The sequence below is a fragment of the Echiichthys vipera genome (genome assembly GCF_963691815.1).
Source record: "Echiichthys vipera genome assembly, chromosome: 6".
Taxonomy (NCBI): domain Eukaryota; kingdom Metazoa; phylum Chordata; class Actinopteri; order Perciformes; family Trachinidae; genus Echiichthys; species Echiichthys vipera.
In genome coordinates, this window is record NC_139831.1 from 11,556,009 (window position 1) to 11,576,673 (window position 20,665).

Here is a 20,665-nt window from a genome sequence, read left to right on the forward strand (position 1 = left end):
CCATAGCACATTCTCAACCAACAAGGAGTGGAAAAGAGGGGGTGGATTATGCCAGCGAAAAAGTTTGGGTGTTAATGATGATCACTACATCACCTCATGTCACTCATTTCTAGTAGCCAGCTTGATATGTGATGTTAAGCAAGATTTCTGCTATCAGATGAGACAGGGATACTGTGGTGGATCAGTAGAACTATCAAAATAAATCAAAATCAAACCATAGCAAACCAGGACATGCACAAGTCACAAAAGTGCAAAAGTAAACCTATGTCTTCTCTTAAATGTATCACTGTAATGTAAGAGCAAATTGAATATAAGATATTGTAACCAAGCAAGTCTACAAAGTTTCTTTTCATTATTTATTTTGCAGCAAATTGTCACATAACTGCAAATTGTTGGGGTTTCATTATTCTGAGTGAAACTTTCTTTGTTTGATGTGGCACATGTACATTACAGTGAGAAGACAGCAACTCCTTGACCTTAAGCTATAAGCAGAAGTAGGACACACAAAAAACGTCACCATGCCGTCAGTTAAGACATCAGCAGTTTACTAACAGTGATAGTCAGCATAAAGTCAATGATATGATGATAAATGCACAACTACCTACAAAAACTGACTGAGTGAACTGTAAAAGGTGGCATGAATGCATAACAAATGGTTATTTTTGCTCTCAATCTGCATAAAGTTGTCACAATGTATAGGCTTAATGCCGGGGATGACCTGTGTCAGCACTCTGCAGCGGGTGAAAGTCAAATTAATTACTCACCAGGCATGCACAATCGCAGGCCTCTGTGATGTACAAGCCTGTGTGATGCATAGAAGGCTAACGTTGACTCTTCTGTTCCTGTTTGCGTTTAACTTCCGAATGTTGCTAAGTGAGTGGAATTACAATAATTTGGAAAAAAAATGTGCTGTGAGTAAATGGGATATTAAAGATTTGACAATGTCCCCACCTCTCTCTTTTGTCACTGGTTGGATAATATGCATTGGACAGAGTCTCAACAACTCCTTATGGAAGTACAATCAGTCTCAAGATGGACACCTGCCTTATGACTTACACCCCCCTCATCAGTGTAATATAGGGTATTTTAGATGTGGGTTTTAATGCCACTGAAGACAATGTTAAAACCCTTAAAAACAATAGAAGCCAATACAACATTTTTTTTAAAGGGACAGTGTAAGTCGTAGTGCAAGCTTAAATTGACCAGGGCACAACCTCTCCTACACAGGCCTATCAGGGAACAGAGTAATGGCCAGAGTGTCACGATAATCACTTTGCACACCAGGTTCAGAGCTTCATTACAACAGAACTGCCACCACAGAAACCGAGCAGCCCGTAATTTTTGTGTCTGTAATAGCAGGTTAAATAATGGCTTGAGAATACATGGCAAAACTAAACAGGGTTTCCCCTCTACACCCCCCTCTCCTACCCTCTCTGCCTGTCCTCTGAAAACTCCGCACAAGAAAAGAAGGCGGTAGAGGCATTTAGGAAATGTCAGCTCTTGCCCCTTGGGTTGCACCACATGTTGTATTTAAGCCTCCTGCTATGAAAAGCTTCCTGAGTACAACTTCATATCCCTGGCAGTTAAACTAAAGGCTGCGATTCATTTGTCATAAAGAATTGAGGGGGAAAAAAATGTAAGATGAGGGTCTGAAGCTTGGAACTGCAAAGTGTTTAACGTGGCACAAAAAAATGGAGGAAAAGTGAGACACTGTTTGCATCAGGCACTGAAAATAACTAGACGAAGGTATAAGAGAGCTGGAGGGGAAAAACCTATTGTTGGATCCCTGGTATGTGCTTGTCCATGGCATGGGCCCATACAAAGTAGGGCAACCATATAGGGGGCGAGGGTAGGGGGCTTCATTTGCTTAGCAAAGGCAGAGCTTCAGTAAGGGGTTAGTAAGGGAGGGTCATTCACGGATGGCCAAGGCTTTTAAATGGTTGTTACCTGGAGCTGTTAAAAAAACGACAACAAAGAAAACAACAAAATCAAACAGAACATTAGAAAGGAACAAAAAAGTACAGCAGCGCAGTGATATTCAACCATTTCTTTTTTTGACTCAAACTCATTCACAACACATCTATGCATGTCACAGCTGTCTTTTCTCAGTTAACAGGGAATTCACTTATTCCCACATTGCCACATATTTCACTTGTAATGCGAAACATTGTTTAACTGAGGCAACATAAAAACGAAACAACACATACCAGCATTTAGGAACGTAAAATGACAAAGAAATAAGCTGATATGGACAAGTGAGACAAAATATGTGGAATAAGAGGAGCAGCATGGGCTGTTGAGACTCTTACAGTTGAGATCCATGTACCAGGCATCATTGCCGTACTGGTACTTCCAGATAGTTTGGCCAATGGAGCAGACCAGAGAGATAGCCAGCAGGCAGCCAAACAGCACAAGGATCTGGAAGTTGGTGATACGCTCCACATTGGACAGCTTCAGAGGAGGCCGAGTGGAATTCTGGGTAACACATGACAAGACAGTTGAGGTAAACATAAATGAAGAAGTATGACAAATAAAAAGTGTTCCCTATCTGTGCTCTGAAAACGACAGCGAAAAAATGTGTCAAGGGGCAGTAAATGTCTGAAGATTAAAATTCAATATTAACATAATACGGTTAGGCTACATACATGTGGGCACATGCAGTCTGTACGTCATTTGTTAGTTAAACAAATCTTTAAGCACAATCCGTGAAACCAAAATGAAAAATGTCTTTTTTAAAACAAAGTGTGCACCACATTGACCTTTTTCCTCAAGATTCTGAGGTGAACCCTCTAAATACTGTGCTAAAAGATAATATGCTTTACCTGCATGAGCTTCGTGTCATGTCCGGTGTAGACCACCACACCATGTACCCACTGAGTGTTCCTCAGCTGGGCTCCTCTCAATAAGATCTGGTCTGGACCCAGTGCTATTGTGCTGTAGTAAGAAACATCACTGCCATCAGTATATTCTTCATACTTTCCCTACAGAATAAGCTAACATGGTGTCTCACGAGTTGGTCAAATGTTACATAAGGCTTTGTTTTACAGTAACGGCTTAAAAAAAGAATAATCTTATTTTGACACGTGTTGATCTTACATACACTGCTTCATTAGTGAATATGCAAATGTTAACAACAACCAATAATCAATATTACAACACAAAGTAATCTATCATGATAGGTCTTTTACCACACAGACATTACATAAATCTTAATTATAAATCAAATATACATGTAAGATATATGTATATATGTATATGTATATTGTAAACAGACTGTGTCTGAAACAAGTTATAATTAGAGACCATCTTGATGGGATCACACCAGCCGCAATGCCAAATTGGGCCAGGGGTGTTAAGTGGTAAGACAATGGCCCCTCCCCTACTTTCTAACCCCCCCTAATTTCAATGCCCTTGCTCAGATCCCACGCATCTTTAGAATTGGCTTTCATTTTGATCTCATCTACACACCTGTAAAGTTTTATGACTGTATCTTGCACAAAAAAATCTGTCTACAGAGAGACATTTAAACACCGAGCAAACTACTCAAATGTTTTAGGTACGTACGCTGGTAAAACTGAATAATGGAAAAAAAGCCTTTCCTTGTAAAAAAAGATTTCCATCAATATGAAAGTACAGTCCATCAAACTATACACCCACCAAAAGTTAAGAATAGCTTCTGGTAACAATGCTCCCTGATATAATAAAAGGCATACAGCTTATAATGCATTTTGTGTGTAATGGCAAAGCCAAAAAACGAATCTAATTCAATTAAACAGAGGCAGGTGCTTTCATTTATTCAGCAAAAAGATTAAATAATCCCTAAAAGCTCGTAATGCACTGACATTGGCTCTGCTCCTGGCTAATGGGCTATTGAGTTGGTAAGTGGGGCAGAAAGCCAGAGCCCACCTGTGTCCATCCAGGCGGATGTTCCCAACAAACTCATACAGATGGCGGTTTGGGCTTTCACACTCCATCCGACCGGAGAGACGCATCAGGCTGTCGATGTCCTTTATCTCTGCAGTCACTTGGAGACCCTGTTGATGTCGTCAAAGCAGTATTATGGCAGTGTTTTTATTTTTCATTAATTTGAGTTGCAAACTTAACAGAATATTTCTCTTAGCTCTCATTGTGTGGACAGTACCTTGTATAAAGAACTAAAAAGATAATCACCTGTCGGATTTTAAGGTTTGTTTCTCCATCCAAGTTAGATGTTTCAATGTAGCACATTCCCTGTGGTTCACTGTAGTGGAGGGAGAGGATATAGACACTTGGAGTAGTAATACAATATAACTGCTATTCACTGAAATATTACAGTATATCTAAACTCAGCTGATATTTTAGACTATATGATATGTTATGAAATATTATATAACAATAAGCAAAAGGGTACTGGTTATTTACCAATGATAACTTATCACTTTCAATGTAAATTTCAGTCTCAATTAGGGCTGGGTGATATGGTCAAAATCTTCTTTCTTTCTAGGTCATTTTATCATTTAATCAAGAACTTTAATGCCAAATGTACATTATGTGCAAGGATAAGAACGGCCAAATTATGTTAATATTGCCCCAATGCAGTTTGGCCTCTGATCTTTTGACATTGTGATAGAAATTATATAGAAAAATATATGAGACATTTTTGATGATAAATATACGATACAGCTTTAGATCATATGGAGTATACATACATACATACATGCAATATATATATACTTTTTTTTGCTTCTGTAATAATATGATATTGTAAAGCGGGGCAGGACTATAAATGCACTGTGCTTCTGCCTTGCTTCACATTTTTTTCTTGTTCTCAGATTTTATTTATCTGTTTGGGTTTTGTCTTTGTGTTTTCATCAGATTTTTTTTTTGTTGATTGTATGTTGATTGTTTAAGATAAATAAAAATGTAAATCAAATCAAAATATATTGTTATGCCACCCAGCCCTAGTCTAAAGTATTTATAAACTAAACCTGATTTTGAAAGGGTCCACAACAGAACAATTATATATATAATTATATATCACTGCAAACAAGGATGCCATATGTCAGCCTAAAGGCCTTTAACGAACATAGATCTGCAAAGTTTTACGGAGTGAAAGTCTCCCACTATATGTATAGTAAGTGTCTTTAAGACAGACATAACATCTTTGTTTGCTGCTACTCCAGAGTTTAACCATCTAAGATACACTGCAAAGGGACAGGGAGTGGTAAGGGAGAAATCACCAGAGTAGGGATATATGAGGGAGCATGCATTCTGAGCACAACAAACAGCAGACAAATGGGCCTCTGACAGACTCTGGGCACAGGGACAGAGAGTGAGAGCATGCCGGTGCTTAAGGTGAGCTGGGTCGCTGGTTAGCTACTCTTTTCATAGAGTGATTTATTCATACTGAAGGCTGGTCCAAACACACACAGGGTGGAAGGGAAAATCAAAAGGAGATCTGGCCACTGAAGCCTTACCACAATCAATGAGAGGTTTGAATCAGCTGCTAAGACATTAAATGAAAGCTTTGTTTCATGAAAATAAGCAGAATACTACATCGATGGCCAGGAAGGGAAAATATGGTGTTTTTCATTAAACAGCAAACACTGCTTTAATAATGATTGTGGATTACTGAACTGCACTTTCGCTTGTTCAAATGCAAAACTATTATTCCAAGATGCTTTTCATCTTTACATCTTGGAATGTAACTGCATGCACGTTGTCACATCAAAATAAATGGTTGCATTCAGGGTGCAATACAAGCCATGCAAAGGGCAAAACTAGGAGCAGGTGCTCCTGTACTGTATTTCTAGATGTCTCGATTCACTCTGAGCAATGTGAGAATTTTCAGCCAAACATTGAAAAGGGTCTACTGTACAAATTACGATGAAATACAACATAATAAAATGACTGTATAAGCAGCCATTATTATGGCTGTCAAACCACGATGTAGAGGAAAAGGTAAGGAACATGGTATCACTGAATGTGGCACTCCAACATCTGGTTGTGGCCAGAATAATCACAGACCCCTTCCTTCCTTAAGTGGGTAAAATAAACAATTTCTATGTGAGGAGTTGGTAGTAAACACAGCCCCTATCTCCCCCACCGCTGTTCCGTTGCTGGTTTCCTGACCTGGACGACAGTATGACGAGGTCAGCCGGGAGGTGATCCCCATTTGCAGCTCTGACTACTTCCCCAACAGCCACCTGATATTACCAACCACACACCAGCACGGGGTGAGAGAAAGGAGGTGTGGCAGTTGTTCGTACAGGGGCAGGAGAGGAGAGGGAACATAAAAGGGAGAGATGGAGAGGAGAAAAAAAAAGAAACCAAACAGACAGACAAACAGCAAACACATAAGAGGAGAGAGAAATGAGAAGAGCACAATGATCAGTCCTGTATGATCAGAGGGTATGGTTGGTCTTCTCCTTTTCACAAAACCATTTGGAAAAATATAATACGGCAAAGTTGATGATAAAACCGCTCAGAGGTGTTGTTTGAAATAAAAAAAAATGAAATATTATATTCAAAACAAAGTTCTGATGTGGGAAGTTGTAATTGGAAATGTGCCGTTGAAGAGATTTTTTAAAAGACACTGTGTCTGAATTTTTGGAAAAATCTATTTTTGATCAATTTGTACTGAACTGAGGGTTACAGAATCGGTGTAAGCTCCATAGCAGGTCCAAATGTTTTTTTGAAAAGGTTAAGGTAGGTAGGTTTATGTTGACATGAATCCTAATACAATATCACATTACCACTGTCCCACCTAGAGAAATGATGGTTGTCACAACAAGTGAAACAAAGTTATAGATTTCTAAAGAAAATTCCAATTAAATTTCAAATGTATGATTTAAAGACACTTTGAAAATATTGGCCCGGTGTATTATCTAACCATCACTTCTTTAGGAAGAACCAAGAGGGAGCAATACGGAGAAAAGAGGGGAGAAGTTCCCCGCAGTCTGGCAGCAAGGTGGTCTCCTATACCTGGACGACAAAATGACAGCATCCGCAGGAACGAAATCACTGCCATTTACTCTAATAATATCGCCCACATCAATCTGTGGAAATAAACTGGTTACTGCTGTGCACGGTCTATGACACAGCATAAATGAAAACATGGGTTCTACATCAGGAGCAAAAATGCACAACTGGAGGGAAACAAGGAAAGTACATTAATGCAGTAAACACAGTACAGAAACAGCTGGAACTCTTTCTGTCACAGCTGGACTTTGCATAACTGGGCCAACAACCCAGCATATTCCATCATTCAGTAACTTCAGAAGAAGAAAATTGTGTTTATCCACATTTTCATAAGAATCGGTGAGAAATTAGATATTCATGTATTTCATATAACAACAAATGTTGTAACTCTGAAACATAGATGCGTTTTCAAAAAACAATTAAGTGGTCATCGATCACAGGTGTCAACAATTGGAATACAAAACAATGTTATAAAATAGTCAGGCCTTTCAGTTTGATCCTCTGTTTTTATCACATGTTTATGCTGTTGGTGAAAGATCTGATTGATCAAAACTTTGCACAGCCGCAGAAAACAAAAGGAACAGCGTGCAGATTCTGTTTTTTTGCCACAACACTTTAGCTAAGTGCTCAAACAAGAGAAGGACATTTGAACACCCATGAGAATAATCTGTTGATGAGGATTGTGTGATAAGTTCAAAAGCCTCAATAAGAGGAAAAATCAAGGAGGATCAAAGCAGTGATTTGTCACATGGGCAGCTCTGATGGAAGCTTCTGCATCTAAAGAGTTAATGTCATAGTTCGTCGTGGCTGCACAGAGGGTCTGCTGTATTCTTCGTTAATTCAGTGTCTAGTGTTTTGAGCCACTAATGTTGTAAATAAAGCAAACTAATCATTGTAGACAATATATTCTGATCAATGGCAGCAATTATATCAATATGTTGACTGATGATTTCATGATTAAAGACTTAAAGAGAAGGACATTATCATTTATTTTTTCACATAGAAAAACATGGGAAGTAGGTTTCAGTAGGTAGAACATGTCTAAAACTTGTCAGGTTCAAAGCTTCACATTTAATTATCAGAAAATCAGCTAAACTAATTTTGTTTTATATTCAAACTGTATTACAGCTGAGAAAAAAAGGTTAAATAAAATGCACGGAGAGTAACAAATCATTCATAATAGTAGTGATCTAGATATTTGGCCCCAAAAATAAACGATAAACAAGCGATCATTTTGACCTCATTCAAGCTGCCCTGAAAGAGTTACAAGTTAAAGAAACTCGGAGACCAAACAGAAATTTGGGAGAGAGGGCGCTTTTACAATATGCATGATGAAGATGTAAAACGCATCAATTATTTAAAGTTTGCCTTTTTAGAGAGGATTTCTTGAGCATACAGGGAGGGACATTCATACCAGCAAAAAACAGTGATTTTATCCCTGCATGAACCATGAATCAAATATTTTGTTAGATAATTTCTTTGTTACAAAACCTTTGTGCCATCAAGTGACTTTGATGCAGAAAAGATACATTTAATAGCCAGCTCTAATCTTGTGCAATTCCTAAGCCCCACCTTTGAGTATCCACTATACTTTATATGGCCACATTTATCTTGTTTTCTTAAGCAAGATGTTGTGGAATGTATTGTGTCTTAAATGGGAAGTAACCTCTGTGATAACTGACGCACACAACTTTATTTGCTTATTTGTCTATTTTATATACACCTAAATATATTACATTTGTATTGCTGTAACAATAATCATGTGCAGTTATTGGGTTAGGACTGGAGATGACAACATGTTCTCACAGACATCTACAGCTGTTTAGTTATTTAGTCATTTAGTTATTAAGAACAAATCCACAAATACTTGATGTGATAAATAAATTATTATCTCTTGTCCCAGAGAGCAGGAAGAAAGCTTCAGTTTAAATGCAATCAAACAGTCCAAATCTACCTCATCTCTGTGCTGCGTGGTGTTGTTTCCGCTTGTAGGGAAAGTGTTCAGCCACAATAATGAAATTGTTTCATTAGGAGGGAAGAGAGGAAGCTCCTTATTGTCCTCCAGCCTTGCCTTCTAATGACCGTCCACATGGAAACGCTGGGTTAATTAGCGACTGGAAACTAGAGGGGTCAGGGGGTGTGTGCGTGTGTGTGGGTGTGTGTGTATACAGCATGTGGGAGATTTCTCCAACTGACAACAGCATAATAGATGGCAAAATCTGCTCTAAATTAATAAAACGTGAGCTTGTAGAAATGACCATTAGAGTCATATTGTTTGGGACATACCTTTTCCCAGTGCACAATCTCCCAGGCACCATTCCTCAGTACTGTGGTGAGAAATGAGAGAAAGAGGAAGTAAAAGACACAGAAAATAAGAGTCATGTTAGAATGCAGAACATCAGGTTTTCATTAAGGCTTACTTGCTTGTTGGCAATATAAACACTTCACTTAATACAGCAGTATGTTTTCTTGTAAAACCAACAACACACTGGCTTTCCTATTCAAAATCTAAAAAAGAAATGGTTGTCAATACCTTGACATTCCTTTTTGTTGACAACACTGTCAGCATTGTGACGTTTCTATAAGGAAGAAAAGAAAACGTGTTATGCTCCGACATTTATTAATTAAACAACAAACAAACAAGGGAGAAAAAAGTTACACTAAGACTAGTCTGGATTACAAGAGTCTCAACTTCTGATATTATAGGAGTAAATGACACTGTATAGCACCGTTTATTACAGAGAGGGACATGGATTTATCAAGGTCTGCAGTTACAAGCTGAAGAAAGATTACATCTCTGCACTGACTTCAGAGTGTATGTGAATATTGTTACTAGGACTAGACACCTTCGTAATGCAGACTCATAATATGCAGTATGGCATTTGAGTACTGTCTTCGTCCAATGCCTTGTACAGTGCTGTGACAGCACAGAGCGTTTGCACTGGTGATCCCAATAAGAAACCCACTAATCCTGGTAATCTTGATGCTTAACGCTACCCTTTGTAAATCAGCTTACACAGGGGAAAAAAGTATGCACATCCAAAGAATTCTTCAGCATGCACTGGACAGAACAGAGACAATATTGCAAAAAATATATGACCTGCAGTGTCTCTTTATTTACTGTAGGTGTGTACTTTTTTCATTAATCAGACCTTCCTCAGGCAGCATTACATACAGCATTAGCAAACATCACAGTATATATATACAGTGAAGGCAGCATGATCTACAACAGGTTACCGAACTGAAAGATCATTAGTTGTAACCAGGGGTTGACATTAACTCTTTGGATCACCAGCCACTGTGGCTAGTGGAAAACCCCTTTTGCTTTTTCCCCGCCGTAAGAGCATACAATCTGCGCAGTACTTTGTTTCCTAACGGCATCATACGTTAGCCACTCTCTACCTGCCTTCCCTTTTATTTTTCCACCAAATATCAATAGTTGCTAATCACGTCTGGATCCACGTCTCTAGTTGTAGCTGTGTTTCACAACTTAACTGTTTTTTTTTTTTTTGTCCATCCAACACGGAAGAGTCTTCCTGCCACGAGTGCTCATGGGAGTTGTAGTGTCATTGCATCACTTTGCCAACAGTTTAATAATTCAGATAACCTTTGAGAAGACTTAAATTAAATTCAACCAGCCAAAGTGGCTAGTAAGAGCAACTATATATATATATAGGATCAAAGCAGTGATTTGTCACATGAGCAGCTCTGATGGAAGCTTCTGCATCTAAAGAGTTAATGTCATAGTTCGTCGTGGCTGCACAGAGGGTCTGCTGTATTCCTCGCTAATTCAGTGTCTAGTGTTTTGAGCCATTAATGTTGTAAATAAAACAAACTAATCATTATAAAAAATATATTCTAATCAATGGCAGCAATTATATCAATATGTTGACTGATGATTACATGATTAAAGAGAAGGACATTATCATTTAAAGATAGAAAATAATGTAGTGAATATGAAACAAATAAAAAATACGTCAGGAAATAAGAAAACACATTCGACTACATATCTCCATTTACTGCTCAGAAAACTGTCTTCTGATCAGGGCACAATATTAACATCACCTACTAGCCAAATGCTGGTAAAATTTGTACAAGTGGCTAGAAGATTTGTTTTACTCACCAGCCAAAAGAAACAACGGTTAACTATTGAGGGGCTGGTTAAAATTTGAACATCCACTAACCATTTGGCAACTGGACATAACAGTTTATTTTGCACCCTGCAACGTATCATTCATTCTCCACAAGGCAGTATACCATGTATTTGACATTGAAGTAGCATCTATACAAACTCAACAAACTATCCTGTATTTTCTGTATGTGTGTTTATATGTGGACGGATCAAAATACTAATCAGCAGTATTACTTCCCCTCATGTCCCTCTTGTCTGCTGAACAGTCATGCAATCAACTGTGACTACAACAGCTGATTCCAAGAGACAGCTTGTCAACTAGCATCACGCTGAGTAATAATGTGTTGTGCTGAATCCGTCTAATATAAATAATTACTGTGTTTTACAATGTAGCTCCTAAAAGCAACATGTACTGTACTTGAGAGGGCATATCCACCCAAGCCCCTGCTAATAATGTGTTTAGTTTGAAGTTCCATTCTAATTAAGTGTAATAAAGTGCAATTCCGGCTGTGGCTCAATGAAGAGTGGGTGACTACATAGCTATATAATTACAAGTGTATTTACCATTTACCAATTCAATTTAAAGCTAATTTGGGTAATTTGGTGCTGTACATTTCGTAAGGCATTTCTGATACTGTATCAGAACAATTCCAATCAACAGAGACAATCGCAAAGCAAATTAAATTGTTGGACTGTGGATTGAAAGGTGACCCATCAACATCACAGACACATTTACAATTTGATTCACATTTTTATTATTAGGATGATGTATCTTAATTGTATCTTAACTAAAATATAAGGTGACTAATAGTGGCAACCATATTTTCAGTTTTGACAACCAAAAGCTAATGCCTGGTTGAGGCATCTGTCTAATTCCACGGCTGCTATTACCCAGTCATATTAAAGCCTATATTATATAGTCCCTCTGAACAACAACCACTTACTTGGATTTTAGATTCCAATGTATCTGGTTCTTTTCCACTGTGCTGTCCACAACCCATATTCTTTCAGGCTCAGTTGAATCAAATTTGTTTTGATATCCCTGCGACATGCTGTAGTGTCTTTCTAATTAATAGGCTGGCTGTGTCTGTGGGCTTCAGCCTTTCACCAGCTGCACTATGCCCAGAAAAAAAGTTTGCTAGTCGAGACCTTTACAAAGCTCATTCATCATACCCTTTTGCAAGAGCTGTCAGCTACTTCAATTCACATCCACACAATCTGTGTTCTGGCTGTACAGACCCTCCCCTATTCATAAACGTGAAGTAGGAATTAACCTGCATAACTTTTCCTGCCTTCTACCCTCATATTCTCTCTCTGCTTTTTCTTCTCTCGCTCCTTCTGTCCCAATGGACATAGAGAAAAGGCGATGAACTGTATTTAGATGATGTGTGTAATCACAGTGCAGTGGAGGAGGAGAGCATGCAGAGGTTATGCGTAAATACTGCAGTATCAGGCCTCTGTAGACTTCAGCTAGAGGGGAAAAACTGAAAGCATCAAAAGATAAAAGGTGAGAGCATCTGCAATGTTACCTTGATTAACCTGTGAATATAGCAGTCAAAGGACTGATTTGAAAGTATGATTGGTTCGTAAGGACTGAATGGTTTTATTTCTGACTTTCTGCTACATTACAAAACCATCCAGCTCACCTTTAAAGATTTCAGAACTAAACACGGAGAAGCAGTGTTGAGGATTTTGCACCACATATCTGAAACAAACTCCTAGTTCTTTAAAACTGAAGACTTTTCTATTTGAGGCTGTCTTTTATTAAATCTAATAATTAATCATACTGCACTGTTATTATTTTCTTGTATTTTATACCTGAACTATTTTAGCTTGTTTTTATTTTCTAATCTCTTTAATGACTGTTTTTAATTGCTATTCTGTGTTTTATGCAAAGCACTTTGAGTTGCCTTGTTATTGAAATGTACTTCATAAAAGAACTTGCCTTGTCTTCAACTAATACGATGCAATAGTGAAGTTAAACCACACATAACAGTGTTACTGTGTTAAAGTGCACCACGCCCTGTTGTGATTCACAGTATTACATTTCATTTCGTAACATTAAGCTGAAAGATGAAGTTGAATTACTCAGAACCAACAGCCTGAGTCTGCTGCAGCAGAGACAGGCAGCAACAAGGTAAGATATGTGCTGTACAGTGTGTGTCCATACTGCATGATTCATGAAGTTAGGGGTCGATGTTGCGCTGTTAGGTCAACTTGTGAGGGACAGCGCGGTTCAGGGAACAGACGTGTGTGCAGGTGACCTTCAGCAATAAAGACAGAGTCATCACCAATCCGTTCCCATGTTTTTCAAAACAGGCCAAGAGAAAAAGTGCTGCGCTCGTCCCTTCAGCACGAGACAGAGCCTAATAGTATAGAGTGACTGTCCACAGGGACTTGCATAGAGGATCGCATTGCAGGGTCACTGCAATACAGTACAATGCAACATTCCCTCACTTAGTTCAGATGGGCTTGAGTAGATTACTTGCCAACACAGACAAAACTATTCTGAAGCCTTTAACCTCAGAGCAAAAGAAAAATCCATACAATCAAACAATTAAACCAAAACAAAATAATACTGAAATCAACTTTTCATACAAAATACATTTCATAACCTTTATTCAAGCATCTGTTCAACAGTTCAGACTTGCTCAAGGGCAGACAGTTGTTTTGTTTTGTTTGTTAGTACTAACTGCCATTGTGCATGAGCATTCAGTATCTAGGTTAATTGACTGAATGAGTACTGCGGGTGCAGTAGGCACAGCTGTGACCTCAGAAATGAGTGTGCGTGAATGCTTGTCTATGTCTGATGTTGTGTCTATATGTTGGAGTGTATCGTGCTGTGGTCATATAACCATCAATGCCTCCTCTCTGCTGCACAGGGAACAGTACAAGAGTAAACAAAGGCCCACACTCTCAATAGGAGGACAGTCTAGTTTAAGTACATCACTCCGACTGAGAACTATTGACCTGCTGAGCAATAAAGTACACTAAAATTTTCAGAGAATTTGATCTCATTTCATGTATTCCATGTAGTCAGACAACTGAAAGATATTGTTAAATGCATTTGGTTGTTCTATAAAATAGGCAAGGTGTTTATTTACACAGCAGGGGCAACAGTCAATTCAAAGTTCTACACCTAAAACATAAAAAAAAACAATTAAAAACCAATAAAAATAGTCATTTAAGAGAACAGAAAATAAAAACGAGCTAAAATAGAGGTAAAATACAATCATACAATGTATAGAACAATATAAGAAAGGAATACCTGGATAAAAATGACTTGTTTTGCAATATGTTGCAAACATTTCTTCCACCCTGTAGTTGTGTCCATTCATTAAGGGCCATGATGTGATGCTGTGATGTAAAAGTTGCTTTAACCAATTGCAAATTTGGGCCTTCAAAAGATTGATTGCCTTTTTCTACCTTTTTCTACCATCTAACCGATGTGTATGCATCTTACTTCCTGCAGTAATGATGTTTTTCTAGGCCAGATGACGGCTCTCAGACAGTAACAGTTGCCAGGTTGGAACTAGCAATCATTTTGAGAAATTGGCAAGCAATTCTAGGCTCTTGGTTGCCACTTTTTAACATAAAAAAGGGACAGCAAATGACAGCGCGTGCACTCCCCCAAAAATTTTGTTACATTAGTGATATTTAAATATTGCTGTTACATTTAGAACCAGAACCAGATATAACTGCATGTGAAAAAGCTGTGCCTGTGTTTATACTTGTACCTACTGTACATGCACACAGGCAATTGTTTTAGAGATGAAGCAAATTAAGTTGTTTGACTGTGGGGTGAAAGGTTTGACTAGTTCGTCAACATCGCAAACTAATGTGCAAATTAATTCAGCTGACAAAGAACCAGGTCTTTTCATTATTAAGCTGATGTATAACTGCATAGTATCTTAATTACTCAAATTATAAGGTGACTAAAAAAGGAAACCCAACCAACCTGCAGTTGCAAGCCTGGCAACCACTCATAAAAGTTAGTGTTTAGCCCTGCTCTCAGCTGATGTCATATCGAAGACAACATCATATGACAAATCATTTTGTAAGATGCTATATCATTCTGTTCATACTCCAGCCATAAGACGAATCTGCTCTGTAATTCTTTAAACAATAAATTCAAAAAGTACAAAAAGCTCTTCAAGTTTTTTTAAATACACTATCAGTCCAACTTTCACACCAAAAGCGAGATCTTTTGACAGGGTGAAACAAACACAAAATGTGAATATCTTACCAGATCCTCAATGAACTCCTTGACAGCAGCCACCACGAGGATGAAGAGCAGCGGCACCAGTGTGGTCCAGCGACCGGTGGGAGACACATCTGGGATTTGCTAACACACACAATATATATTTATTTATTTTCAGAAAATAAGAATATTGCAGAAGCCGTCTGAAATGCCCCGGTAGTTTTCATGGCTAAAAATAAGGCAAAGACAGTACTAACCACCCCCTGCCAAAACCCACTCACCAAGTTTTTTGCTACAGTGGCCAACAGACAAAGTTGTTCCTCCTTCTCTACACTACTTTTATCTCGAATTACAGAAATGGTCAGCTCATTTGCAAGTTTAACATTAGATTGATAATTGTTTGTTCTTTACACAGACAGGCATCCATTGTGTCAAAGGGCTGTGCTTTAGTAGCCTGGTTACAGACCTTTGAATCAACACTAAATCTTATAACAAATATTTCACCGATTAAATTCCAAAAAAAAAGTGACCTCCAAATTATCAGGAGGTTTATTCAGCACAAACAACTTACTCTTCTTTCCATCGACTCTTAGGGAATTTATAATGTACTCCTTACCACTGAATGTTTAATTATGTGGCTATTTTAAGTCTTTCAAAATTAACAGTCAAACACCAGCGTAATTAAAGCCAAGCAAGGGCCACAGGAGAATGTCCTGTTATACTGCTCAAAGGAAACTTGAACAAAATAGATCTACCGTCTCCCTCATCTACATAGATGTTTTATTCAAGGTTGCAACATCGACATGGCGGGTAATATAGATTCACACTGGCTGATTTTCAAAGCAGCTACTTCAAGGTCACTGGACAGAGCCCTTTCCCATCCTCAAAGCTCTCATTAACGTAGGGGTAGTCTTTTTAGCACGGATATAGGTAACAGAATCTGAGCTCAACGCAGCCTTCCTTCTCTCGTTATTTAATCTTTTCCATGAAGCTTTGAACACCTGAGACATGGATTTGTGCTCCTTTGAATCATGTAGTAATGATTGGTGGTTGAGGCTTCAAGTGTTCTTGAAAAGGGATTAATGTTGACCTACAGTGTTGCAGGCATACAACTGCAAACTTCCTCAAGGCTGGAAAGTCTTTGTTCTGCTAGGATCGGAATCAAAACAGTGCCAGTGCTGCTACAATCTGTGGCTGCTGTTGGGCAGTAATGAAAACATTAGCAAAACCAATTATCAGCTAGACACTGAAACTCTCTGCCCAGTAGAAACGTATTCCTTTAACAAAACTACAGTAATACTAAAGATTTTCACATCACTCCTGATTTTCTACTTGTGGCTCCACATCAATTGAAATATTGAGTGTGTTGCCTGCATTTCATGTCACACCAAGTAAAGAACAGTGCAGTTTCTGTACTGTAATGTAGTGGTAGGAGTACAGTAAAGGATTGACACAGTGTACAGCCATCCACAGCACCCCATGCATTTGCAAAACATGTACTGTAATATGCAGAATAGTGTCTTCAGCCTGCAGGTAAATCTTGTTCCCCTTTAAAGGAGGCACACATAGTATTACATGTATTATTCATTATCAGGATATATAAATGTGTGTGTGTTTATGTGTGTTTGTGTGTTGTGAGAGAGAGAGAGAGAGAGAGAGAGAGAGAGAGAGAGCTTTTGTGTATATGAAATTACAGACATGACCTTTGTAAATGGCGTCTCGGTCATGGCGAAAAGTAAAAATAAAAAGACAACTGGCACACTAACAGCAACAAAGCAAAAACCGAAGCTGAGAAGAGCAGTGAGTTAACATTAAAAAGGTTTCTTAGATAGATGGATGTCACAGAAGCACAGCAAACACCAAATCTTACCTGCAACAGTGCAATGAAGAGAAAGAAGGCATTGGCAGCCCTCCTGAACTGTGAGTAGAGGAACCGGGGAAGGAAAGTGAGGACATTATATTTGGCTGTGCTGAAAACGGCATCAAACAGCAAACACAGGTCACGGTTGGAGCAGGAAACAAGGGAGGAGACAAGAAAAAGGAGGCAGATGGTTAGTTCTCAAATCTGTTAAAGCAGATACAGTATATGTACCTTTATATTTAAACATATTTAATATAACCAATTCCTTGCCCCACCCATTTAAGAAATATCTTTCTGCTGCAGAGATTGGTGGGTCTGTTTGTGTGTTAGACTGATGAACAGCAGAGACCAGTGGATCGAATGATCATAAAGAATAATTAGGAGGAAGAAGAGACCTGGAAGAGGGAGTGTAAAGAGCTCCTGGGTAGACGTGAGCTATGCTCCCTGTGCTGCAGTGGGCCCTGGTTGGGTAGGGTGGGGCAGGGGAGTACGGGTTGGCGTTGATGGTGGTATATCGAGGCTAGTGCAGTCTGATTTACAGCTGCGTTAAAGGGCCAGTCAGAACAGCCACTTTGAGAGAACATATATGCAATGATGTATGCCAAGCCACTGGCAATGCTTTGCTTGTTTACTCACGCGCACACGAAAGCCGTCACAAACATACAAGCAGAATATGAGAGAGTGTAGCCTCCAACCCGTCTAAAGGGGGTTAAGCATATGGAGGTTAACATTTGTCAAGGCACTGTTTTATTCTTTTTAGACTGAATCATATTTGACAATCACATTTGCAGCATTTGGCACTTATAGCACGTCCCCAAGCACAATGTAAAGTTGTGGAAAAACGGGCAAGCATTGAATTGTGTGAGTGAGAGGGACAGAGTGACAGCGAGTGACTAAAAGCGAGGCATTGTTCTGACAGCAGTACAATGTAATACCAGGCTCAAAGAGGAGGCTGATGAAGAGTCAGAACAAGGGTCAAGAAAGGGGCGGCTTTGTTTCATTCAACAAAGACTGGTCTTTAGTCTGGTCAAGCTATTTCAGTTTCTGTGAAAAAGAAAAAATCATAATCTCTGGGATGACCTGTAAAAACTACAGCTGATAAAGATTTACTGAGCCATGTCAAAAAATACATTGTGATACAACAGAATCATATGGCACCAAAAACATGTCACATTCATTTAAAAATGATTGGATTTCGGGGCCTGGACAATATTATGACAGACATATCGGTATCTAACGGTAACGTCTTTTATGTTTTCCAAAATGCACCAAAAGGAACGTTTTTTACAAAACATGTAATGTATGTAAAGATACTTGTGGTGATTTAGAAATGGTGTCATAAAACTGATTTTTATTTATTTTATCTATTGTTTATTGTTTATTATTGTGGTCAGGAATTGACTTATACTGTTTATTTTATTTTTATGCATTCTTTATTATTTTCTCAGTTTCCATTTCTCGAATAGAAGAAAACATTGTATGTATAATAATGTTAAATATTTGAATATAATTTATAAACTTATTTGTTTAAGAAAACAGCCTTCTGAGTCATAGATCGGTGCTAAATTGGCACGCAATCTAAACTAGATTTAGTTTGCAAATACAACTGCACACATAACCTACAGGAAGTAGAACAACTGGTTAGACCAGTAACCCTTATGGATGAATGACCTCCTGTTTAATATTCTTCCAAGATGTGCCTCTGTTTGTGTTTGTAACATCGCAAACAAACTTTATTATAAGTGTCATGTGCACGACTTAGTATTTAATTATAGTATACTGTTAAAATGGGGAGTTTAAATTTGGTCATAAAATTATTATATAAAAAGCCACCTCATAGGTTAATAAAGATTAATAAAATACTACTGGGTGAAATGTGCAGGTTATGTAGAATCAGTATCCATTTTCTTACAGTTAAGTAATTTAAGGAAACAAACTGGTAATTAAAGGTACTCTACCAAGACGACTATGCAAATTTTATATGTAGTAAATGTGCACATTCTGTATTTGTGTCCATGTCTGTCTGCATCTATACATGCCGTAATTGTCCCCACACAAGACGACACAGTATTAGCCTGTCTTGTATGCATAACATAAAAAATGGTTTGTACAGCCACTCCTGTTTGTCATAGGATGAGTTGTCAACAGCTCAGCGATTAATCACCTTCATATTACAACCAGATGTGCCAGCAGCCAGTTCAGCTGTTTAAACAATCCACAACAATCCTCTCTCTAGCATAAAGGGAGAGACCAAGGTGCCTGCCTGTTATGAGGCAGGAGTTACATATAGGGTATCTGTGTGATGGTGAGCTGTGACATATTCTGCAGGTAGTGATGCTGCAGAGGGAGGATGAGTGCAAGTGAAAGCAAGAAACCTGGGAAGGTTGCTTGTAAGATTAGATTCACCATTTATCACAGACCCTGCTCCTGTAAGTGTATCCACAGGTCACTTTGAGACAGCAACCAATCCTCTTGACCAAATTAGATCTTTAGAGCAGCCTAATACCTGATGGGCCTCCAAGCTTGAGGCAAATCTTTCGGGCACATTTAGGAGTCAAAAAAGAATTTCTACATTTCAACAAAAACTGTCTGCAAGCTGTGCACTTCACCATTCAAATAATGCAATTAAAGCTCTGAAATGATTTGCCAAGACACAACTTGGATGCATTAGGGTCTGAAACAAATGCGCCTTGAACAGGCATTAACATGAAAGATGCCATATAGTTCACAGTTAACTAAGAGGAAAGTCTGTTATCTCTAAAAAAAAAAACTGTTTCTCATTTCTACATACTGCTTCTGTTCGTTTATATATAACTATAACTGATATAATATTTTCCTTTATTTTTCATTCAACACAGGCTGCCAACTGAATTAATGACCGCCTCCGGTAAAGTCACGAAAAAATGTTATACACTTCTATTTTTCTAACATATGCAGAGGTGCTCTTTTACAGCAAAGGTCATATTACTTAAACTTCTTTGAAGCAACATATTTCAAACATCAACCATCTGGTACTCCAAACAGGTTAACAATGCTGTCTGATTGAACTGGGTCTGTTCATAATTAATGACCACACCAAAAGTAAAATTCAGACTGGAATTACCAATTTGTAGTTGTATGCCTCCACCAACTGAGTCAAGTTGCAGTTTATATCCATTTCTGTCCAGAATTGCAATTTCCCAGCTCTGCAATTTCCCAGCTTTCTGCAATTTCCCCGCTTGGGATCAATAAAATATTTCTATTCTATTCTATTCTAATTACATGATATATGGAGTAAAGACTTTAAAGGAATTCAACACTAGAGGCCATTTTGTGATAGGATCACACCAGCCCTTGAGTTCCAGTAGACATTTGTGCTAAATTTGCGAACATTCGCTCCACAGGAGGTAGCTGAGATATCGTGTTCACAAGAATGGGATTGACAGACATGAGGTCACAGTGACCTCTACCTTGACCTTTGAGAAAAGGACGGACAGACAAATCAAAAACATAATGCCTCAGTCACCGATGA

General features: G+C 38.4%; 1 protein-coding gene across 4 annotated transcripts in view; it reads right to left on the reverse strand.

Moving 5' to 3' along the window:
• The window catches only part of atp8a1 (ATPase phospholipid transporting 8A1), a 109,202-nt gene that overhangs the window by 66,069 nt on the left and 22,468 nt on the right, over positions 1-20,665 (reverse strand). For 3 of the 4 annotated variants that reach the window (XR_014593240.1, XR_014593241.1, XM_083915399.1), the window contains exons 3-11: positions 17,164-17,263; positions 15,339-15,437; positions 9,494-9,539; positions 9,247-9,287; positions 6,112-6,185; positions 4,171-4,240; positions 3,907-4,034; positions 2,823-2,934; positions 2,304-2,475 (exon numbers count right to left, since the gene is read on the reverse strand). Coding sequence is in view for 1 of the 4 variants with exons in the window: in XM_083915399.1 (XP_083771525.1) it covers positions 2,304-2,475; positions 2,823-2,934; positions 3,907-4,034; positions 4,171-4,240; positions 6,112-6,185; positions 9,247-9,287; positions 9,494-9,539; positions 15,339-15,437; positions 17,164-17,263 (842 nt within the window). In the remaining 3 variants the exon portion in view is untranslated. The remainder of the gene's footprint in view (positions 1-2,303; positions 2,476-2,822; positions 2,935-3,906; positions 4,035-4,170; positions 4,241-6,111; positions 6,186-9,246; positions 9,288-9,493; positions 9,540-15,338; positions 15,438-17,163; positions 17,264-20,665) is intronic. The other variant, XR_014593239.1, reaches the window with a different exon arrangement.